General features: G+C 40.2%; 2 protein-coding genes and 1 long non-coding RNA gene across 4 annotated transcripts in view; all 3 read left to right on the top strand.

The window, feature by feature from the left end:
- The first annotated feature begins 496 nt into the window (after positions 1–496).
- LOC109530331 (uncharacterized) lies at positions 497–11,245 on the top strand. Of its 2 annotated transcripts, none has more exons than XR_002170995.1 (3): positions 497–599; positions 3,153–3,191; positions 11,079–11,245. It is a non-coding gene; the product is annotated as an uncharacterized LOC109530331 (long non-coding RNA). The 2 variants fall into 2 exon arrangements; XR_002170996.1 differs by lacking the exon at positions 497–599 and adding an exon at positions 731–870.
- A 1,368-nt stretch (positions 11,246–12,613) lies between these two features.
- On the top strand, positions 12,614–20,939 carry pskh1 (protein serine kinase H1). Its single transcript, XM_019894091.1, has 4 exons — positions 12,614–13,312; positions 13,833–14,491; positions 16,609–17,526; positions 19,729–20,939. The coding sequence occupies exons 2-4, from the start codon at positions 14,423–14,425 to the stop codon at positions 20,044–20,046; spliced, it is 1,305 nt and encodes a 434-aa protein (XP_019749650.1). The 5' UTR covers positions 12,614–13,312; positions 13,833–14,422; the 3' UTR covers positions 20,047–20,939.
- Positions 20,940–22,521: 1,582 nt separating this feature from the next.
- The window catches only part of mbtps1 (membrane-bound transcription factor peptidase, site 1), a 28,438-nt gene continuing 26,115 nt past the window's right edge, over positions 22,522–24,844 (top strand). The window contains exon 1 of the mRNA XM_019894090.1: positions 22,522–22,701. The gene's annotated coding sequence lies outside the window, so the exon portion shown is untranslated. The remainder of the gene's footprint in view (positions 22,702–24,844) is intronic.

Here is a 24,844-nt window from a genome sequence, read left to right as displayed (position 1 = left end):
ACTGTAAGGTGCTTCGGAGTATAAGGCGCACCTTCAATGAATGGCCTATTTTAAAACAGTTTTCATATTTAAGGCACATCGCATTATAAGGCGCATAGAACAGAAGCTACAATAGTGGCTAGGGTTGTGTTATGCATCCACTAGATGGAGCTACGCTAAAGGGAATACAATACAATACAGCTTTATTTATAAATTTATATGTTTGTATGCAAATGGTGTTGTACTTCGGCGCTGATTTACTTCAAAAACGCTTGTTTACGGGCGACTAGTTCGTAATGCGGTGAGTCAAATAAAATATGCCACTAGCCACCATTTTGCCGTCAATTGCATGAGAACTACATGTACAAATTCTGCGCTGGTTAAAGGTCCAGTTCATGCAGTGATAGGGACAATGGTTGCTCCGGAGGTGCTGCTTAATTCCTTTTCATCACGAGCTCGCTCTGTACCTTTTTGTTTGATTTTATTTATTTATTAGATGTTGGGGCAGCACGTTCGCGGGCGTGCTGGAGCCTAGCCCAGCTGTCTTTGGGCAGTTGGCGGGGGACACCCTGAACTGGTTGCCAGACAATCGAAGGGGCTCTCATCAGTGTAAAATGTGGGTGAGTAACTTATGTTCACATGAAATCAAAGTTAATTTTAATCTTTCAAAGTTCAACTCGGCCACTAATTTGCATACAATTTTTTTTTCTGTTCAGATTGGGACCAAATAAAGTCTTTTTTTTTTTTTTTTGTGAAATATACTCTACAAAATTTAGTGTGTACTTATAAACACTTATTGTGATCCAGTAAGCACATCCAGTTGAAATTTTTCATTTTTCATCAAATACAATACGATATAATACAATCTGAATATGGATGTTGGAGGGAAAGGTAAGCTGTTGTCGCTATTGATGCACGAATAAATCATACATATTCATTCAAACATTGTGAACTAAAGTGTGGGCTGGTCTGAGCCATGAATCTTCAGGGTTGAAAATGACTCCCACTCCGACACTGATGCACACAAAAATGCATGCGCAGCTTGTACTCTACACAAGCCTGGAGAGAAAGTGAGGGCGGTGACATTCAAAGTGCATCCCAGCTTTCCTCTGATTCACTCAGGGAGCCACTCGATCGCTGTTCAATACTCTCACTGTCCGCACCCACGCACACACACACACACACGCACACACACACATACACACACACACACACACACACACACACACACACACACACACACACACACACACACACACCAACAGGCACCAAACAAACAGCTCTTAGCAGTATCCTGTTTAGTTGTGAAATCATCCCACTGTCTTCAATGTGCGATCCTGTTTGAGCTCCATCTTGCCTTCCTTGTTTTGCCCGTCTAAATGTAGAAACAACATGCTGAAGCTTTCAGTGGTTATTCAAAAGCAAAAAAAAATTCATATGGTCACTGTGCTTAATGTTTGTGTTTATTCTCAGTCATGTATGAAACAATAAAAAAATCGTAAGAAAGTACAGAGGTTGGGGAAAAATTGTACCGTGTGTGTGTGCTTTTATGGGTTAGAATAAGGTGACCGTGATTAATTTCCCTCTGTAGCTCTGGCTCTAATTCCCGGTTGGGTGGGAATGGTCCCTGAAAGAGTCCCTGTGGAAATCACAGTAGGCAGGAAGGCAGCAGCTATGAGAAACACTGATGAATTATCTATAGCTGGAGATCGAGAGGGGGAGGGGTGTGAGGAGATAGTGAGGCATAGAATGGCAGAAGGAGAGAGACGGGGTTCGGTAAAACGTTAGGAAGGAGGAATGTTAGCAAAAAGGATTCAATAAAGGAGGGCATTCTCGAGGGTAAAAAAAATGATGTTTTCTTTACACAGCAGCAAAACAAAAAAAACAAACCAAAAAACAGTATAGTTAATTCAGGTAGCACTGGGGACACACAACTGCGCCTCTTAGTTCTGAAGTTCGAGAATAAAATCTTTGCTTTGGCTGTCCCGTGTGAAGTTTGTGCTGGTATAGACGTTAGGCTCATTCAAGACTCTAAATTGTCCAGGGTGTACCTCACCTCTCACACTAAGTCAGTCGAAACACCATGTTCTATGCAGCCCGACTAGTATAAACACAACATTCTGATTAATGTTGCATATGTGGAATATGAGGGGGCGGCCATTTTGCCACTTGCTGTCGACAGAAAATGACATCACAGTTGCTCAGGGCTCAGGTAACAACCACTCATAACTCAGCTTCAGAAAACAAAGTACTATAGTATGTGACTTCCATAAGTTTGATCTGAATAACTTATTTTGTGTGTAAAGTATTTCAATCCATCCATTATCTGATCAGCTTATCCTCACAAGGGTCGCGGAGGGTGCTGGAGCCTATCCCAGCTGTCTTCGGGCAGTAGGCGGGGGACACCCTGAACTGGTTGCCAACCAATTACAGGGCACACATAGACAAACAACCATTTGTGCTCACAATCACACCAAGGCACAATCTAGAATGTTCCATTAGCCTGCCATGCATGTTTTTGGAACATGGAAGAAAACCGTAGTACCTGGAGAAAACCCATGCAGGCACAGGGAGAATATGCAAACTCCACACTCATGCAAACTCAGGAATCGAACCCTGCACTTCTGCACTGTGAGGCCAACGTGCTAACGCACCGGGCCGCCCCAACATGAAATAAGTAAATAAAATAAAACAAAAAAGTACAGAGCTGGACTCGAGCTTGTGATGCTAAGGAATTAAGTAGCATCTTTGGAACTACAGCTTTAACCCTGTTCTTTCATCAGGAAAAAAGGTACATTTGGAAGTGCTAGTAGGCACAAGCCTTCAGGACCCTAGCACTAATGTGATCCAATCCCGCTGCCTTCTGATTATGTGTAGTCCCAGTGATAAAACTATACGGAATAATTAATTAAAACTGAAGTTCACCTTTTGGTATTTTGTAGTATTTGTATTTTCCAGATGCAACAAGCACCTGGTTTCAGTGATTTGTTAATAAGTAGCCTCACTATGCAGTTCTCTTAATCTTCATCTATTTTACCGTGACGATAGACAATGTCTACTGTATGCACATTTTCTTTATTATCTTACATACATTTGTAGTTTCTCACCACTCCCACCAAAGGATTCTAATTTGCATCCTTCAATCCATTTTCTAAAATGCTTATCCTGTTTAGGGTCACATGGAACCAAGAGCCTATCCCAGTGGAACTAAGGTAAGAGGTGGGATCCAGCCTGGATTGCTCACCAGTCAATTACAGTGGAATTTTTAATGGTTTATTGAGTGGGAATTTATTCCATGACAGCTGCGTGAAAGTCATGCATATCAATTACTACGCCATCAACAGCAGTGTGGCTCACTAATCCTGTGTCAAATCAACGCACTCATTTGCAAGCGACATTCCCTTCACAATTTCAGACCTTACGTGACAATATCTATTCGTATTCAAATATGGCCCAAGGTGATATTTACATATTTTCATATTTAAAACACATACATGCCACCTATCCTTGAAATTGCGAGGTTTCTTTTCGGTATTTTATGCATGAAGTAGAGAGGACTGTACTTCAAGTCAGTGTACAGCATGTTTGTAATTGGTGGGTGTAATATGGGAAAAACTTATGTAATGATGTCATTTAACAGTCATTAAGATAGCTGAAATGAATGGACGTTACAGAGCCCCAGACATGACAATTGGGGGAGAAAAATTTGGTGCACACGCTTTAACTCTTATGTACGCACAAGGAAGTACCGGCACTTTGTGGGCACGAAGTACTACTAGTTGCACATGGACTACTCCATCTTGCGCACAAAATAGTTTGAAAGTGTGCACTAAGTAGTGAGAGCGTGCGCACGAAGGAGCCGCAGCTCCTTGCGGGTCACTTGACCAAGAAACTCGAACACACCTTTCAAAGTTGAAAGGTGGAAGGAAAGCTCCATAATAGACAAGGACAACATGATCAAATGTTATTGTAGGATCAAGATGAGTATTAAAAACATCACGGAAAGCTTGGCATTGCAAGAAATCATTATCACAGAGAGACATTTGACTAGACTGTTGAGAGCTAGCTTGCTTTACCGCCGGAGGTGAGACTTGGACACCGGGATCGATTTTAGTGTTCAGCAACTGCAACGCTCTGGGAAGGATCATGGTTGTATGGTTGATCCTGGATGTATACAAAAAAACTTTTTGTCATAATATCGCAACTTAATATTGGTATAAATTAAAAACGTCAGATGCGATAACTTGTGGGTTTTTGAGGGCACTGATTAGGTCAGTGAGAAGCGAATCAGTGAAGGTGCGCTCGATTTGCTTACCGCCTTGTCCAATAAGGGATCAGCGTTACTTCATGTGCACGCTGTAACTATTTCGTGTGCACACTGTAACTATTTCATGCACACTAAGTTATAGTGCAGACGAAGTAGAAAACTGGTATGCACAAAATAGTGTTTAGTGTGCACATATAAGTAAAATTATGTGCACAAATTACAACTTTGTGCGCACAAAACATTTTTTTTTTTCAAATGTCATGTCTACGGCTCCGTTGGAAGTGAAGTACATCATGGGACTGCAGTGGTGTAATTACTGTATGTTGTGTGCTGGTCTTTGGGAACTTCTGTATGACCTTGACACCTCGAGTATTACGCTAGCTGGCATGTATTGCTTATGCCATTGTCATCATTTGGTTACACGTGATATTTTGTGTTTGCATTATTCACACAGTTCCTACAGAGGGTCTTCAATCACCAGAGGATTTAGACACTAGGACAATTGCTCAGATGATTGGAATTTTATGATCTTGTGTAACAAAGACATAACGGTGTTAAGGTTTCTTGAGAACATAAAATATGCTCTTGCATTAGAATCTGAGAAGCGTGACAAGAGGCACGCTTACTGCTCACGTTTTTTTTCTTTTAAATTAGCTTTTGGAAGTCTGGGGAGTATAGGGAGGTCCGTGGCTCGTATCTGGACCTCCTTCTCAGTTTGGACAGTTTCTGCTTCAGAAGATTCCTTCATGAAAGTCATACTTGACCACAAATTCCACACTCCCTTGGTAATGTCCATGGGAATATAGTCCGAAGGCAATAGCATCCAAATTTGATTTATCTTGGTTTTCTACCTTTCACTTCAAACCTCAGCTGCTTGTGTGCTCGGCATAAGCCTTCATGCCACGGATGTCCCCCCAAGTCATGATGAGCCATACCATGTAAACAGTCCTTTGAGAATTGCACTTTGATTCCAGTCCTAATGTTAAATTAGTGCTGTTTTCTCTGATGACAATACACTGACCTATATATATATATATATATATATATATATTCCCAGAAATTCTGGTTGTTAAAATTGTCTCAACAGGATCAACCATTGATTATTTTATTTATTTTTAATGGTAATTAACAAGGTACAAGGGCACTGTTGTGAAGCTACTGCATCTTTTGTTGAAAAGATTACCTTCAATGTTTGCTGGAGATTTTATTTCCAATTGGGCATTGGGCTCACCCATACCATTTTTCCATCAACTTTAATCAAAGTAGTGAAGAATAATCCACTTCTCCATTCATTTTCTATACTCTTGATTCTGTTCAGGGTTGCTGGAGCCTTCCCCGTTGACAGACAACTTTTCACACTTAAATTCAAATCATCACTAAGTGGGAACTGGACCTTTGCTGTGTGCAGAGAAGTCAGATGTTTGAAACACTTAACCGTCATTGACTCTACAATAAGCAATAAAAGTAAAACAGAGTCAATGGGTTTGTATACCAAATAGTTTGAGATCACCGTAAGAAGAAATGTGACATTTAGACTAAATGCAATTTCCTATGGCTAAGATATGAAATAAAAATCTATCAGCATGAGTTGAAAAGTCAAACCTCCATTCTATCGAGGCACCCTTCATGTAAGGCACACATGGTCAAGGACACTCCGGATATTCCAACAATGGCTGAACATGTTACTGCAGTGTGTCTTTCTCGCAAAAAAAATGGCGACTAGATATGCAGCAATGAAGTCCCTGAGGAGCAGACCCCAGTCCGTGTTCCCTTCCACACTGATATTTGCATTGTGTTTGTGTGTTGTTTAAGAAGGCAGTTCTGCCAAACAAATCATGCAAGTGAAAAACTATTACCTTCATGCAAATACGAGTGGTGTTGTTTTTAAGAATTTTTTTTTTTAAGTTGAAATTGAAGATGGTGTTATGTAAGAAATTCATCAATTACTTGAGCCGATTACCAGATACACCCGATGGAGCCACGCCTACGGAACTTGAGTGGAAAAATATTGTGTGGGACATTAATATTTCCAGTATTTGCTGTATACAGATATAGCATAGTCTCTGAAAAACTGTTTTCTTGTGGTAAATATGCACAAATAACCTTGTTTGGATCATCATTGTGCCTGAAAAAGTGCTCCACACTAATACTGGGAATCCTAACAAAGTGAGCAGAGAACCAGTACTAGTACCAATGTGCTGTACAGGTGTCTGACTTGAGCAAATGTCCAGGGAATCTTAAATGCTTTCATCCAAATTTGTCTTGGTTTCTCTCCATCCCCTGAAAGGAAAGTTGTTAGTCGTGGTAAAAAAAAATAAAAAAAGATTTTAAAGAATGAACTCCTTTGGTCGCATTATTGCTGAACCTACAATTGTTGTTTTTGAGATAATCATTCATAGGTACGCTATCTGCAATGCTGCATACATTAGTCAACCCACAAGCACCAAGGCAATTTCATTCTCAGAGATTCAAGCTATATATATATATATATATATATATAATACAATATTATCCTCTGGGAACTTCCTTTCCTCAGTTGTCTATGTATATACACATCTCCAGTGCTACACTGCTATCACTCACACTACGCAAGCAATAGTTGTTTTTTTCCACTGTGATCTCGCTGTACCTGCTTCCTCATTGACATTTCTGCAGTGGGGTTTTTTTCAGAGATATCATATCGCTGTTACACAGATGACACCTTGATGTACTCCTGGGAAATGTAAGAATTTATAATAGCCATTTGTACTTTATGATTGTCCCTTGAGGCCATGCCTTGAAATGTCTTCCATAAAGACTCAATTATCTACACTCTTTGACCTTGCCTAATTAATTTACACACAAATTGATCTACTTCTACCTTAAATCCTTCTATAAATGCCACCATCAATGTCCCCAGAAGCCAAAACCTGCCATCGGCCCCCCAGGCGCCAGGTTAAATCCAGAATCAATGAGAAGATAGCGCAGATTACCTATACGACATTACTTGACCATGCTAGATTTCAGACCACTGTGTTCACTGCCCAGGTAATCTCTCGCATGAACATGCTACAAAACCCTAAACGACAGCATAAGATCTGTTGAATTGTCTTCAACACTAGCTTTAAACTTCCCCTTGTTTCAGGTTGTAATTCAGTGTTGTCTCTTAGATTTGTTTTAATTTCATTTACCCGCTCCGGTGTTTGCTTGCAAAGCACTTTCCCCTCTTCTCAAACCTGTCTAAGGCTCACTATTCTTTATTAGGTTTCACTTTGTGCCTTAATCCTTTTTTCCTGCTCTTACATTTGTTTTAATCGTGCTTGTTTATTCATTCATATGGTGCTTTACAAGTTTAAATACTGCTGTTCAAATAAAGTTTCTGCACTTCCATGCTGATACCAGATACCAGAAAGTCACATTATTAAGCCACAGGGATGGGCCTGGTCACAGTAAGTCTCCAGAAATGCCACATGGTGTTTCAATGGCATGAGTAAGATATAGGACAAAAACACATTTTGAAGGATGCACAGCACTACAAATCTTAGCCCACCATTAGAGATGCTGTTTTAGCTATGCCAGGGACCCTAACCTCCAAAATAAAATATACTTGCCTCGCCAAGTACCATCATCGTGACCAATATAAAAATACAGTCGCGTGGCAGGCCTGTCGTCATCAAAAACAAGGCAGTTTTTATTCCGAAAATTAAAATTTATTTTTATTGTAAGCCACTGTGACATGATGTTGAGTTTGAACATTAAATCTGTGCTTGAGTAGAAGAAAATAAAAATCCTGTTCTGAAATAATTAATTGCAATTGAGTTATTATTATTGAATATTATTGAATTATTCATTCAGTAATCGAAATAAAAATTGTTGGAAGAAAATGTTGACGTCAAACAATTCAAAATGATTAAATGTAAACGTATTCCAACAAAGTTACAAGTCAAAGAAAACTGAAATGTTCCGAACCATGTGATTGAATTAGGTTAAAAAAAATCTGGGATCGGTTCCAACTCAGTGACGATGTGAATGTAGGCGTGAATGGTCGTTTGTTTCCATATGTGCTCTGCGACTGACTGGTGACCAGTTCTGCCTTCTGCCTGAAGTCAGCCGTGATAGGCTCCAGCAACTCACCGCGACCCTCCTCAGGATAAGCAGTGTTGAAAATGGATTGATGGATTTTACTCTGATACCCCATCCCAATGTGGAATATGTGCCACTGCTGTGTTGAGGTTAATTGAAAGTCAGACAGCAAGAGAGAGTCCCAGACCAATTTTAATATATACGATAGGGAGATGCTGCATCTGCTGACATAAATAGAAAATCTCTCTAATGAGCAAAACACTCCCATGTATCGTATATGAATAGCTGGCCTGAGCTTATCTATTGTTACCATCAGCATATTGTATTTTATGATATCTTTATCTCCTGTGATGTCTGAGTACAGTAGTAGTCAAACAATATCCCCTAAAGGAAAGATGGGCTTGTAGTAATCAATAGTGAGTCTTCTGCTTCGTGTTTGAAAAGACACTGAGAAGTAGTGGAGTAAAGTCTCTGAGTGGCTTTGTGATGCTCTTCAAGGAGACTTTGTTGTATTTGTAGTTTGTGTGTGTGTGTGTGTGTGTGTGTGTGTGTGTGTGTGTGTGTGTGTGTGTGTGTGTGTGTGTGTGTGTGTGAGTGTGTGTGTGTGTGTATATGTGTGAGAGAGAGAGAGAGAGAGAGAGAGAGAGAGCCCTTTGCTCCCATGACTTGTGATAACACTTTGAAAGACTAAAGTGTCCATGGGGATTTCAATTTTATAACAAGATGTAACAAGATTATAATATAAACGGCTGTGATAAAAGAATATGTTTTCCCAGCCCGCTCCTGCTCCCCCTCCCTTTCTTACTATATCTCTGTCTGATGCTCACCATCTGTCATCGTCACCCCTTATCCCATCCCCACCCCACATTTTCACTGCCTCAATCCAATACAACGAGGTTTATTGGCATTAAAATGCGATTTTACCTTCTCCCTGGCTCTCCTTCTACTAAAATTGTCCTGTTAATAATTCTCAGCCATCAGTGCTTCACATAGGAAGTCTGCAGTGTCCTACTGTATGTATAGGGGGCTGCCCAAGCCACGGTCAGCCTAAAGTGAGGCCAGTGCACTCTCTCACATAAATATTCAACTCATGGCCATGTATTCTTTATTACGTTGTCCATGTTCACGAATAAGCAGGGTGAGCTGTACGCTAAGTGATAGCAGGTTGTTACAATCATAGTAGAACGCGAAGGACGAGTGCGATAAATATAACTCAATAAAAAGTGTTGCGGCAGGTTGGAAGTCTTGGAATCGGCTTTTTACTGCACAGTGACATCATGTGGACAAAGCCTGGTACTGATTAGTGCCCAAGATTTGTTTTTCCCTCACAGTAATGACTAATAAATATTCTTTCCATGACCAATTTTCACCATCCATTCTACTGTGTGTTTCATACACTGCTGCGGTGAGCAAGTGTAAAAAGAATTCTGGTTCTGAGAAAGAATAGAATAGAATAGAATAAAATAGAATAGAATAGAATAGAATAGAACAGAAGCAACATTGAGCGGATGCACTGTCTTTGGTCTGTTGGTTTGCAACGATGACACAAAACTACACATTTATGTAAATGTCGTGTGAGACTAATTTTTTAAATGTGGTTAGGATTAAAATAACATCAATCATCATCATAATAATAAAAATATGTATTTCCCCTTTTTCCATATGCAGTCCATTTGCTTTGGAGTCAAGTGGGACTATGACCAACTCGATCTAGCAAACAACACTGCATTGCCAATCATCTAGTCATTATGATTAGCAAAACCTTTTGCTGTTCTGTGACAGAAATGACAGCAAAACAACTTTTCAACTTTGTTAAAATTGTAAGCAACTACATCATTAACTGTCACATTAAAACATAAAATTCCCTCCAAAAGTATTGTAACAGTGAGACCAATTCCTTTATTTTGCTGGAGAATGGAGACTGAATATGTTTGTATTTGAGATCAAAAGATTGATGTTACGTGTTTAAAAATACACAATTATCTATCTATCTATCTATCTATCTATCTATCTATCTATCTATCTATCTATCTATCTATATCTATTTATCTGCCATATGTATATACAGTATCTATCTATCTATCTATCTATCTATCTATCTATCTATCTATCTGTCTATCTATCTATCTATCTATCTATCTAGAGAGAGAGAGAGAGAGAGAGAGAGAGAGAGAGAGAGAGAGAGAGAGAGAATACTTTCCGGATGCACTGTGTATGAGCACCCTAAATTTGAACGCCTTAAATGTACAGTGTAGTACAGCACATCCTCTTTCACGTTTCACACATTGTGAAACCTACAGTCAGGATGACTGGGAGGTCTTCGTGGCAAGATTTGTGGTATTTTAAAATGTTAAATGTGACGACTGGGAAAACGTAATACTGTACCTCCTCATGTATGCACTGAATTAAGGCTCTGAGTTGAGCCCAGAAAAAAAATCTCTGGAGCACCAGAGGGTGATATGATGGCACTCTACTGGGATCCCCACCACATAAGGCAATAAATAATAAAGAATGTTGTTATCAGTTCCATATTGTTTAGATTTGACTCAGATGCATGCTGAGCAGCTCTGGGACAGAACCGTAACATCACCAATCCATTCTGTCAGATGGTGTTGATTGAGACTGGATCTAATCGAACAAGGGTCAGATGAAAGTCATCCTGCACCAACTTGAACTTTGGCGTGACGAGGATGATTTTCCTCTCGGATTTTCTAGTACTTTTCCAAGACAGAAGTCAGCACTTTTGGCAGAGACGTTTCCCTGTATCCAGGAAGTGACGGAGATGACTTCGAGGGGTCGAGACAACCCGAGGGAGGTCGTCAAGTCTCTCCAAAAGAAGTTCGGGAGGAAGAGGAGCTCGCATCAGGCTAGCGATGGGCGAATACACTCAGCACGGAAATTGAGAGCCTAGTCTTCAAAATAAAAGCACTAAGCATGGGTCGCGAGTTAGTCATACCGTAAGCACCACGTTTCTGCATGAAAGAAGCTCAGGCATCTGTGTCGCTTTGTGCGAGCGGGTTCGTTTAATAATACAACTTCTGGAAAGAGTAGAGGTTCTTTAATTTGGACTGCCGTCTTGGTCGGCAGCAGTCCAAATAAAGAACCTCTACTCTTTCCAGAAGTTGTATTATTGAACGAACCCGCTCACACAATGAGACACAGCATCTAGAATAAATAGTTGGATGGAAACCTATCTTGGATAGGTTTATGAGTGTGTCTTGTCCTGACTTGGACGTACACCTGGTAGATCACGATTCACGAGCAAAGTGGTCTTATTTGCTCCTTGTTTTAACGTGTATGTTCATCCGGGGCGCCACCGGGGATTTAGGTCCCATTATGAAAATCTCATGTTGGCCTTCCACTTCATCCATTTTCTGTGGCACATGTCCTGATTATGGAGAGCTAGAGCTAAGAATGGTCACAAGCCGATTGCAAGGCACGTACACTGTACTGCAGATTTATAATTGCCATCACCGCCTCCCCCAACGCAACCCCACCAATAATGGTATTTCGATATTAGGTATTTGCATTTGATCACATTAACTCCTTTTTCTGTCCACATCTTTTAAAATAAAGACAGAAGATAGATAAAGTGGACATGACACATACAAGGTCAAGGAAGGCAACACTATTGGAGTGTCACTTTTAATATACAAGTAAGGATTTATTGCTTTTGAGCAAGCTGGAGTCAGGTAGAGGTGATGGTCAACTGGACAGGATGAAATGTATGAGGATACAAGTAGAGATTTACAACTGGATGAGAGGAATAAAACAAAGTGTTATAAAAATTCTAATATGAATGTGATTGTAGCCATTTGTATTTATTGTTTAAAAAATAGGCGCAACAATTACAATACTTTGTTACTGTACTTAACTTATTCTTATGAACCTATCCTTTATTCTCTTGTTTTCATCCCTTTTTGCACGTTATGTTTTAAATTAGCTCGACTGGTGCTTGGTTTTTAATGAAATTACTTTAGTTGATTTACTAAGATTTTTGTAACATCTTTTTGGTACCCCACCTACTACCCGAAGACAGCTGGGATAGGCTCCGGCACACCCCGCGACCCTTGCGAGGAGAAGCGGATCAGAAAATGAATGGATGGATAATGTCTTTTTGATTCTCTTTCAGTGATGCTTTTAATGTTTTATGTAAAGCACTTTGAATTGTCTTGGACATAATATGTACTCCACAAATAAACTTGCCTTGTCTTGCCTTGCCTAAAGACAATTTTCAAGTGTCTGTATTTGAGGAGTTTTACTCCTTAAATTTGAAAACAGAGATCTGTACTCCTCAAGTTCTTTTAATTGTATCAACAGATTATGACACATAATGTAAAAAAAAAAAAAAAAAAAGCAGTAACTGCAGAAATCTAAATTCAGTTGGAGTCCAGATTTTGACTGACGGATTGAGTTTGACAGTATACTTTTTTTTTTACTTTTCACTTTTGTGTTTGAATAGACTTAATATTCTGTACATTTTGCCTTTTATTTCGGTAGAAGAGTTGAATCAGTATTTTACGTCTGCCACATCGTATGCACACGTCGTAATTGTGCTTGCAGTGAGAGTGTGCCAACATCTGCCTTGCCGACGACGTCCTCCGTAAATATTTTATTTTGAAAATATAAAGCGGAAAATTTGATTGAGTGCGTTTGTGCCTATCCTGGCTAAAAGAAGGTGGTCCTGCCCGACAAACACCGACTTGAAAAACATCCGACGAGGAAAGTTTGCAAAGTCTAATGATAACTTTAAACTTGACAACGTATACGAAGGACACTGTCAAACGCGGATTTCAGTCAGACCGTCGTTCTCACAGTGTTGAGAAGTTTTGACGCTTTCATCTTGAGGATAGAATTTTAAAAAATCCCAAGTTGAAAATGGAGAGGCCAGCTGAGTGATAGTGGGGTGAGGAGGCTGGATTTGGCAAATTTGGGAGTCCTGCCCTGCTGCTAGCATGCTAGTTAGCCTGCTCAACTTCGCCATCGCTATTCAGCACGATTAAGGTGAGAATTCAACTTTTGTTTTTCATGTGACGCCAACGTAGTATGTGGGATGCCTGAACGGGACACGTTACACTCACCAATTCGATTGAAATGTTGCGTTTTAATGTTTGCTTGGAATTTGAGCATCAGAAGGGCCGGACTGCCCAGTTTAAACTAACTTGTGGACTTCTTCTCACTCAAATACACATGACAACGTTTGTAGATAATGTCGTCTCTACTTGTAGGATGTAATTAACGCCTTAATGTCATTATATTAAGTACAACATTTGCATTTAAGCTCTCCGAGAAGTGTCACATATATTTGACTGTTTTTATAAACAAATGCACAGCAAATCATTCCGCAATCATGTTCTGCCCAATGGTTTTACATTAAGAAAATATTGTCTTATTGTCTTTACATTACAACTAATTCGAATTTTAGCACTGCATAAACTAATGGATGCTAAATGTCATAGAACTGATACACTCATGTTGTTTGGTGATGTTGAAAAGAGTATTGTGTCCATCTTCACTTCTACAGGTTTGCCTTTGAAGATGCTGATGTTGACCTTGCAGCCTCTTCCGATGGAGTAAAGTAATGCATACTTTCAGTGGGAACTCTTACCGAAGTTTGCACTTGCCCAAAAGGCAACTCCTCTCAAGTTTAATTTTGGATCCCTGCAGGGCTTTGATCCCTCCTATTGTCAGTGGATTTTGTGTCCCAAGCTTCCCTGCTAACCCATGCAATTTGATCTGACGTGCTCAAACTATTCGGTTGTCTGATGTGGACGTCAGATATAATCTTTGGAGACAATGACTGGGTGCACGTATTTCAACAAAAGTGGTCGATTGTGACATGAAGTGATAACATATTACTTGGAGGGAGGAGACCACCATGTTTGTGATATTGCGGTAATGAAATTGTGGACGTTTTGCATTAGTGGATGGATCTGATGCATTCAAGATCAAATCAGACTGCTGATGCCAGCTGATTGGGACTCCAACTCGATTCATGAGCCCTCTGTCTGAGTCAGGAAGCAGCTTGGACGACGCTGAGTCGGCTGATGCTGTGATGAAGCAGGGCTCTTGGTGGCCTGCGTGGCTGGCTGGGCTGAGTCCCCGAGTTATGTGATGGGGTGCAGGAACAGTAAGGTCCTCCCTGAGCCTCCAGGGGATGTTCAGTTGGACCTGGTCAAAAAGGTCAGTAAAACACATTGTTTAAACCACACTCGCCAGACACTCGATTAGGTACAGCTCCACAACCAGTAATACTGTAAATGGACACAACTTTTCCTTAAAACTGTCAGAAAATTACAACACACCTTGATAATTCATTAGTTTTATTCTGCACTCATGTGGAACTGCATTGCATTGAAATGAGAAGTGCCTCTGAGATATTAATTTTATTGATGACTCGACAAAAAAAAATGGCCACAATAAATACTGTTAATAATAATAAACACAAGTTAGCATTGTTATTCAGAGTGACTTTTGACCACATATCCCTGGTTGACTGGGGAAAATTGTGTATGTTATTTTTAACGTTTTGGGAGGATCGAGAATCTATATCTGAATATTCTCAATTCCTGCGAGAATAAGTGTGTGTGTGTGTGTGAGAGGGAGGGATATACAGTTTGTCATCTTGTGTTGTCCCAGTTAAATTGTTTTCTTGTGTAAGTACATTGCAAATTTACTTTGAGTTCGTAATCTTTGCACACAAACAATAAATACTGTGTACTATACTACACTATACAGTATTCATAATGATACAAACTAATTGAGTGAACAGCACGTTTGCTTGATTAGTCCAGTAGTACGCTCCATGTTGCCTCAGTTGCTGTAAAACATAATTACTGTTATTAGGGATTAATTCCCCATAATGCGCTACACAAGATCAGTACCGTAATTTGATTATCAATCTTATCCATAATTATTGTTTTTGTAGAGGTAAAATTGTTATTGGCTTTTATTACCTGGTGCAGTACTGACAGTGTTCTGAAGTTAATTTGTTTTTGTAACCGTATGGTCACATCTGCAGCACCAATAGTGCTATAAAAATGAAGTTCATTATCACCATTGTTAACCATGCTGAAATTCAATTGTGAGCAATGAGGACGGATTAATAAATCATTATTATGGACTGCATTGCAATTGTCGGAGCCCAAAGTGCCTGTGACAGTGTGACGATATTTAAACTGACATAAATGGAAGCTTTCAGACTTTGATGAATTATTAAATGGTTATCCATTATAGCTTCAGTCTCATAAAAACACAAACGAAACTAGTGTGGGGGTTTTATTAGTCATATCACATGTAACAAGGGCAGATGAGGGTGATGCACTATATTATGCACGTTACAGGAAACAGCTGCATATTCCTGGGTCGGCCTTGAGTTTCACCTATCCCTGCATTTTGGGGGATGGGAGGGGGATCTAGACTCTGGTATTCACTGGAATCCTCACCCATTTGATGTAGTGCTCAAGCCAAAAATGAATACAAGTACTATGCTGGTACCATCTTGTGGCATTTTGGTGCCAAGGAACTATGTCAGTGTGAGTTTAGGAGGTTCATTTTGACAAAAGTAGTGCTTGGCTGCCAACGTATAACATCTTGGTGCCAAGGCATTGTTGAAGTTTCCGAATATCATTTAGACAAAGGAAGTGCTTTGTTGCCATCTTGTGCCATCAATCAGCAAGTGCAGACCTTTTCAGAAGGGCATTAATACTGTTATTACGACTTGTGGATTTTTTCCATTTGCAGCAGGGTTCGGTCCCGATGACCTGGATATTCAGGGGTCCCCTGCTATTCGGGATATGGCTCGAGCCCTCCTGCGAACTTGCTTGGTACCAAGATGCCATAAAATGGCAGCACTGCATGAAGCTCCTCAATTGACTTTAACATAGTTGTTTGTGTAAATAATATTGCTATATGAGATGGCTTTGGCCTGAGCACAAAATGGCAAATGGCTGAGTTTTCAGCAAATAACAGAACACAAGTTCCTCCCCGCAGAAGTCTGTGAATTTGTCACTATGTGATTGTTCACTGCAGAATACTCCATTTTGAACAACAGCATGTGTGCCATTATTAGATTAAATTCATTTACAGTACCTCAGCAAGCGAATGCGCTCTGGAAAACTGCATAAATGTTGATTCTGTTCAGTAACAGCATGTTAATGTCATTTACTACAAGAGGTGCTTACCTAAATAATGACTTATGACTGAGATGATTTGAGGATTCCCCCGCGCCCCCCTCATTTTTACTGCAATGTTGTGCTTGATTAACATGAGACTGTCTTCATCTATATATTTTCTTCCAGGTGGATCCACCCTGTCAAACAGACATCTATAAGCACTTCATTCGAGGAGATGGTACGGCCAGCAAGATTGGCGAGGCTGGTGGCGGGGTAGGCGACAAGGCAGGCTCCACCCTCCCATCTCTTTCTCAGGCACAGGCTTCCACTCCTGTCGCTTCCACCCAAACTCCTAAAAACCCATCTGAGGTGTCAGACCCTCAACGGAAAAAGGTGGCTAAATATCGAGCCAAGTTTGACCCACGAGTCACAGCCAAGTACGACATCAAAGCTTTAATAGGTCGAGGGAGTTTTAGCCGGGTTGTCCGTGTGGAGCACAAGAGCACTCGGCAGCCATACGCCATAAAGATGATTGAGACCCGGTACAGGGAAGGAAGGGAGGTCTGCGAGTCCGAACTGTGCGTTCTTCGAAGGGTTCGCCACACCAATATAATCCAGCTCATGGAGGTCTTTGAGACGGCCGAGCGCGTTTACATGGTGATGGAGCTGGCCACCGGAGGAGAACTGTTCGACCGCATCATTGCTCGCGGCTCCTTTACGGAGCGAGACGCCACCCGCGTGCTGCAGATGGTGCTGGACGGTGTCAAATATCTCCACACTTTGGGGATCACGCACCGAGACCTGAAACCCGAAAACCTGCTGTACTACCACCCCGGCGCCGACTCGAAGATCATCATCACCGACTTCGGTTTGGCCAACAGCAGGAAGAAGGGAGACGAGTGTTTGATGAAGACCACCTGCGGCACACCTGAGTACATTGCCCCTGAGATCCTGGTGAGGAAGCCCTACACGAATGCCGTCGACATGTGGGCGTTGGGTGTGATCTCATACATCCTGCTGAGTGGAACCATGCCCTTTGAAGATGACAACCGTATGAGGCTATACCGGCAAATCCTCAAGGGGAAGTACAGCTTCTCTGGAGAGGTAAGGAGTCACTAAACAATGTTATACAATGTTTCAATATTTGGAGGAGGGGCGGGGGGGGAGAAATCATTACGCTGTATGTTTGCCAGAAATCGTAACATGGCTCAACGTAGACACATTTCCTTCTGGTATCTGAGGGTGTCAGAGTCCACAAGTTGATATTGTTTCAGTCTGTCTGTTTGTCTGTCTGTGTGTGTGTGTATAAATATTTTTTTAAATACTTGGTTAATGATAAACTACACCCAACAAAACCAAAGATGTAAATTCAGTCTGTGTGGTCTTCGCAGCAGATACACACGTTTGCACAATCTCGTTTAACTGCTCATTCCCTTGATGTTTTAATGTGGGTACTTTATGCTTGTTTGTGATACGACAGAGTAACTCCGTTTTTCCTCTCAACATTACAAATTTATTCTAATAAAAACAAAAAAAACCCTTAAAATAACATTCCCCATATTGCATTATTCTTGTAGTTTTTTCCAAAAGTGTGGCCTTGAGTACACAATTATATTTTGTAAAACGTACTGATTTACTGTGTGTATGCATACTACACATTTTTATTGAGGGTTTGGTGTACCGGTAATTATTCAGTTTTAAAATGTTGATTTTATGTTGTCAGTGAGCTCTGCAAAGGCGCACTCCAAGTTGACGCTTGTCCTACATGCAGCCTTTCCAGCACAAATGATAGGCCAGAGGTTTTGCAATAGTTAATGAGAACCACAATGTGAATTTTGTGGGGATGAGTGCAGATTGGATTAAAAATGAAAGTGCCTGACAGGTCAAATCAGTTCCGTTTCCAGATCAGATATTATAGTCAATATGATGGGTAACCAGTATGGCAGATGTGCTGGCATACCTCGGAATGAGCCACCTGGCTCAAACCGGTGTCTGCAGCCAAAAGAAAAAAGCAAACTATATTCAATCTTCGGTTTAGATGTTCAAAGGGTTTGTGGCTTAACAACTTTACTTTGGAAAACGATCAACCTGTTTGTCTAGATTTTTGACATGCTACGGACCACACCGTAGCTGAATCATAATTTATGTTTGTGCATTTTCTGCACTGTCAAATTTGAAATAATGTTTTGGGAAAAAAGTGATGAAAATTAAGACTTAAAAAAAAGATCTTATGTGCATCGGTTAATTGACAAAATAACTGTCAGGTTAATTAATGATTAAAATAATAGTAATTTTTTTGAAAATTAGTTCAGAATAGATTTGCCTTTTTTTTTGGATGAAATCTTTTTTTCCCCAAATTGTAATTCAGCAACTCCCCACTTGGTAGTGCAAAAAGACTAATTCTACTTTTATCCAATTTTATAACGGAAGCATGAGAAACTTGAAATGATAGGCTGTAGTTTACATTGTAGTTGTCATTGACATGAGTTTATGTGGCAATATAGTGTAGGTGTATTGTTTTTTTATTTATTCCCAATTTTCCTCCTGCAAAATATGAACACACTAATTAAGAATATGAGCAAATGTGTCCAAATCTTGGGCAGGCACTATGCACAGTATAATGTGTAATCACACGAAGTGCTCCCAGCTAAAGCTTCAAAGTTCCTTCTAATCTTGGAACTTTTTCCAATTCTCTTGCAAAATTTCACAGTGACGGTTGTCATTTATGGTGTGAAATTGACCGTTGCCTTTCGGATCCTTCAAATTATGTTACCGTGCATTTTATCAGACTTCTGCAAAACAGCACAAAGGTAAGACATACTGAACATAGATGTACAGTGATACAATGAATACCCAAGACTTAATTTAATCTCTCCACCCACTTTCTACAGTGCTTATCCTCACTTGAATCACGGGTGAGCTCGAGCCTATCCTAGCTGACTTTGGATGAGAATTGGGGTACACCCTGAACTGGTCACCAGCCAGTCACAGGCCACATATTGACAAACTACTATTTACACCTACGGACTATTTTAGCGTACTCCGCTAACCTAAGAAACATATTTTTTGGAATGTTGGAAGAAACTGGAGCAGCTGGAGAAAACCCATGCAAGCACAGCGAGGTTAGAACCTGGATTCAAAGCCCCAACCTCAGAACTGAGAGCAGATGTGCTAGCCACTGAGCTGTTCTGCAGCCAATTTTCTTTCATGCCACACACATAAATGTCCTCAGTGTAAATTTGTTGCTGTTAGCTGAGTTATACTTCCATTTCAATTAAGGTCATTGCGCCTGTCTTGTTTCCCCAGCCGTGGCCCAGTGTGTCAAACCTTGCCAAAGACTTTGTAGAGCGGATCCTGACGGTGGATCCTAGCGCGCGACTGAGTGCCGGCCAGGCTCTCAAGCACCCCTGGATCGTCAGCATGGCTGCTGCCTCCTCCATGAAGAACCTCCAACGCTGTATATCTCAGAACCTGCTGAAGCGGGCGTCATCTCGTTGCCACAGCACCAAGTCGGCCCAGTCCACACGCTCCAGTCGCTCGACCAAATCCAACAAAGCTCGCCGCGTTCGGGAAAAGGAGCTGCGTGAGTTGAACAGACGCTATCAGCAGCAATACAATGGCTGAGGCCAAACTTACTGGGGAGACTGACAAAGCCAAATACTGTTGGTATTCCTGCCCCCTGAACGAAACTCGGAGAACAAACTGATGGTTCAAAAACCTTGTCAACCAGTAAACTTTGAGAAAGTACCTGCTGCCAGCAAGACTGTAGAATAAATCAAAAATGAGAAACCCTGAACTCGGAAGGACAAACTTAGCATAGCATTTTGTTCTCTGATGTTTTACTACATCCTTGTCATCTCTCAGACCATCTGTCCATCTTTATCTTGAACAGGATGCCGCACTCCTTTTCTTTTGTTCTGTCATTTCGTGTCTTGACGTATTTATTTATTAATGTGGATAGTCTTCATTCAGTTGGTCACTGCAATAAATGACCTTCCATGAGGATCTGTTGAACAGAGATCTGGGTAATGAAGTTACTTAAGAGGATGGTCAACATGCCCTCAAGCCCTCATGATTGATGACAATTGCTGTGAATTTATGTGCTATTCGTCTTGGAGAGTGGCCATTGGAGACTTGCAGAAACATCAGCGCAGCATCCAAAGGCTAAAATGAAGACGTCTTTCTTCTAAGCTTATCTCATCTTGCCATAATTGCTCTGTTTAGTACTAGTATTTTTAACTCTCCAAAAGATTGTGAATCTGTGATTTTTTTTTCTTTTTTTCTCCATTCTGGCTGAATCCACACAGCGCTGGTCAGTGCCTTACATCGAACAGTAGATTCACAGTTTAAATTTGCGCTCCTTTCTTTTTTTAATAGCTTTCAGTTCTCAAGGTTATGTGGCCATTTAACTTATTTTGTTGTCCTTTTATTAGTCACAGCATTGCTGCGAAAAAAAAAAACATGCAAGTTGCACCTGTCATTAAATTCAGACCAAAACCAAGAAACCCGCTTTTTTTTTCTTCAAATTATTATTAAAACAAAGACACCCATTTTATGGGGTTAGACTGAAGCCTATATTTTTACTAATAGTAAAATTGTAATATTTTACATTTATTGCCAATTAACAAGTAAAGGTACTCCATTGATTTGCTGTTGTCCAACATGTTTCCCAAAGGAGGAATTTTGTGCTGTTTTTTGGAGGGGGGGGGGGGTTAATTCCACAAAGCACTTCATGGGAAAGTTAGCTGATTTTTCTACAAGCACGGTTGTATTCATTGAAGTGTCTTTTTTTCAATAATTTGCTACAATTTCTTCAATGAAAATGTTGCTGTGATCTACAGAGAATTCGAAAGGCTGTTGTGAACTTTTTAACAAATACTGGAACGAAGTTGAGCCATTTTAGCTGACCTCAGTGTTTATGTAAATCTTTGGTTCCAAGAGTTTTCTTGCTTTCTCATTCTGTTGTTAATTGCATTTTCCTTATGCACACCAAGTTGTGTTATGTGTTATCCTGTGAAATGTGTTTTGAGTCTTCTGGGGTTTTTTTTTTGTTTTTTTTGGGGAGGGGGTCTCTTGTACAATACAGTACAGTAATTGAGGCTATTAGTTACCGATATGAATACACTGTCGACACATAGGCAGCTGTTTAGTGCCTCGTTTAGTGCATTCTGCACCTCATCATGGAGGACCTCCCTCAGAAAATAAGTCTTTCATGTTTTATAAGATTGATTTCTCAGAGAAGATAACAATTTACAAGTAGATATAATTTGAACAGCTTGAGTTAGCTATCGGGATCGAGTTCCTGAGAACATGTATGCGGTTTTATTGAATAACTAAATAAATTCCTTAGTTTTGCAAACTGTCGGCACAACAGTAGTTTCATGTTTTCCATGCACATGTAATTCTGATTTGACATAAATGACAATGCCCTAAATGAAGTTGACAGCACTTACCCCAAACCATTCATTTTTGATATGATGTACAATGATAAATTGTTGATTCTTCTACCATCAGCTTTTTTTTTTCATTTGTCTCAATGAGTCGTATGTGTCAATTAAAAAAAAAAAATCTACTTAAACATGACTTGTTGCTTCATACACATCATTCTGTTTTCTATCCGTAGTGCACAATGCTTTATTGTGACTGGTGGAAAATCGCAGGTGTTAAGTGGATATTAACTGCATTTGTTTCCAAATACGAAGCCGTACCTGTCTTTGAAACAATTTTCTAATGAATGAACAATACCTCCATGCGATCTGTAAAATAAATTAACACAATCTCACAATATGATTTGGAGTACTGTAAACTATCCTAAACCCGCACCTTACACTGTGTAACAGCGCCCACTACTGGACAACATGCTAAAATGACCGAGACTAGAGGTCCTTGCGTTGCCAGATCCGACACAACAAAATACAGTCTTATGGCAAAATCCGACACATACATCAGGCGTTGATTAGAATACCTTCAAGATGGGAATATAAGAAAAAAATTATGTTATACTAGTAAATATGAAGACAAAATATTAATTTATAAAGCCTTTTCAGAACATTTGAACAGGGGTGAGAGAGAATATGTTTAAGCGGAAAATCACTCGTGACCTGGCAACCAATCATGACGAGCCGTCAGTGTCTTCGGTTGTCGGTAATGACTGCTGCTGCTAGCTTTTGTACAAGGGAAGCTTAAACACGCAACTAAGACAAAATTTGTTCGTCACCACAAGGAAGGTAAATAATCAAACCCCAAAGTCAAACGGATCTACGATACGGAGTTATCTCGGTGAGTAGCATCGTAATAGTTTCATGGGAAATAAGGTTTCTCGAAAAGACTACTACGCTAGCTAGCATATGCTATACATGTGATAGTCTGTTTGCACAAAATAACTATTAGCACTGCATTAATGGTACACTTTAGATGACGTCATGAGGCAAAGCATCGTCCAAGTGATAGTTAAGCGTCCACCGCTTTTGGAGATGGTTGCAACGTTTACACCGAAGCTGATACAGAATTTCCTTTTTGTTTACAGCTTTGTTTTGTTAGATACCCTAGCAAATAGTCTATTTTTCAACCCTATTCGAAATGATTAAACTGCTCTCGTACAGTACATACTGTTCATTTCAATAACGCACTTTATTTTGCAATACTTACAGGATTTTATTACAGACACTGTGTTCGTGTGTTTTGTTTGCTCAGAAGCAAACGATCTTTAGTCAGTGTATTACTAAAGCCATTGGTTATTTTGCCGTGACTGGCAACTCTCCTGCAAGTGATATTTTGCCGTGAACGGTTTTGATTGGTCATTCGCCGGAGTGAGGAATTCTGGGCCTGCCGTATAATGGCTAATTGACCGTGATTATTATGTTGGCCGTGAATTAGTTCTTTTAGTCTGATGTGGAGGCTGCCGTCCTGATTCCAGCTGTGGCCCGTAGGGCAATGGCAGTCCAGTAATTTTTGTTTTACCAAGCATAACCTCACTTCAACTTTTTTTTTTGTAAAATTTAAAACCTTGTACTTTTCTGAATTCCAACCTCATTTTAAAAAAAATCAAGTGTGCCTCTTTTTATTATTAACCCCCGAATAACCTTACCCAAACCATGACCTTTTATTTTCCTAATAATTTTGCCAATTAATTTTGTGTTTCACCAATAACATTGAAATTGTTCAGCTGCATGACTGTTCAATTATTCGATGCACACGTGAAACAAAACAACACGTTTACATCTCCAGACTAGCTGCAGGATATTTTGAACATGGTGAAAACTTCCATCTATCCATCCATCCATTTTCTAATCAGCTTATCCTCACAAAGGTCGCGGGCGTGCTGCAGCCTATCCCAGCTGTGTTCGGGCAGTAGGCCTACACCCTGAACCGGTAGCCAGCCAATCGCAGGGCACACACAGACAAACGTGCATCCGCGCTCACATCACACCTTGGGACAATTTAGAGTGTTCAATTAACCTGGCATGCTTGTCTATCGTATGTTGAAAATGTAAAATACTTATCCCTGTTGTTGTCCCAGGTGTTAAGATGGTACAGCCCAAGTTTGAAGTCAATCAGGTTAACTGTCTAGGACAAGGGGGCAAAAGTATGACCCTTATAAATGTGCAAAAGTGGTCAGAAATAGTACATTCAAATACTCGAATACGGCATCATTGGAAGTCACGATGTTGTTCCCAACACGTCCGACCACTAAACTGTACCTTTGGCTTTTTTTATCCTTTTTTGTTCTGATGTGTTTTGTACACTGACTTATTGATGCATTGTCACACAATGTTTGTGTAATACTGCTGAGCTGGAGCTACAGATCAGGAGGGTGGTGGTCACTCTCCCTACGAAGTAGTAGTTAGCTTGAGGTTAAATGCCATCTTTGCGAATTGGTTTGTTGAGATAAGTGGTTCCCAGCCCGAGCAGTGTGTCTGAAACGACTGGTCTAATTTTTACAACCCTTTAATATTGTTATCTAGGCATACATCCGACCCCAAGCAGGAACTGCTGATTGAGCTATCCAGTTACTAAAATCACCTACATGCCCGTTTCCCGAAGCAGATGTTGAGCTGCAGGTTTCAATTCAAAGGTAATTAAGACTGATCAGGAAGTAATTTTCCATTGAAAGAAACAAAGGTGGAATCATTTCCTTTCTGTGAGCTGGGTGAAGTTAAAAAATAAATAAATAAAATCCTAAGGGAATTTCATTCAAGACTAGAACTTTACATATATGAATACCCAATTGTTGCTGTTAGTAGCTCTCTATGTGAACGGTGCTGACATGTTTGTTTTTTTTAATTGTTAAACAGTCAATGGGAAATGGGAGGTTTAAGGTGGCCACCACTTTTCTGGGTTTGGAGGTAGCATTTGTCTCAAAAGGAATAGCTGAAGGCCAGAACTAGCATGGGAAGAAAATGTGACACTGATTTCCCCAACA

The sequence above is a fragment of the Hippocampus comes genome, unplaced genomic scaffold (assembly GCF_001891065.2).
Source record: "Hippocampus comes isolate QL1 unplaced genomic scaffold, H_comes_QL1_v1.1 scaffold104, whole genome shotgun sequence".
Lineage (NCBI taxonomy): Eukaryota > Metazoa > Chordata > Actinopteri > Syngnathiformes > Syngnathidae > Hippocampus > Hippocampus comes.
Note: the sequence above shows the minus strand (reverse complement) of the source record. Positions and strands in the feature narration are given on the sequence as shown.

Bases quoted from the DNA above. Each gene is read 5' to 3' on its own strand.
- pskh1 (XM_019894091.1), top strand. From the start codon at position 14,423: ATGGGGTGCAGGAACAGTAAGGTCCTCCCTGAGCCTCCAGGGGATGTT. The intron at 14,492-16,608 runs GTCAGTAAAACA...ATTTTCTTCCAG, and splicing joins AGTTGGACCTGGTCAAAAAG to GTGGATCCACCCTGTCAAAC. The intron at 17,527-19,728 runs GTAAGGAGTCAC...TTGTTTCCCCAG, and splicing joins AGTACAGCTTCTCTGGAGAG to CCGTGGCCCAGTGTGTCAAA.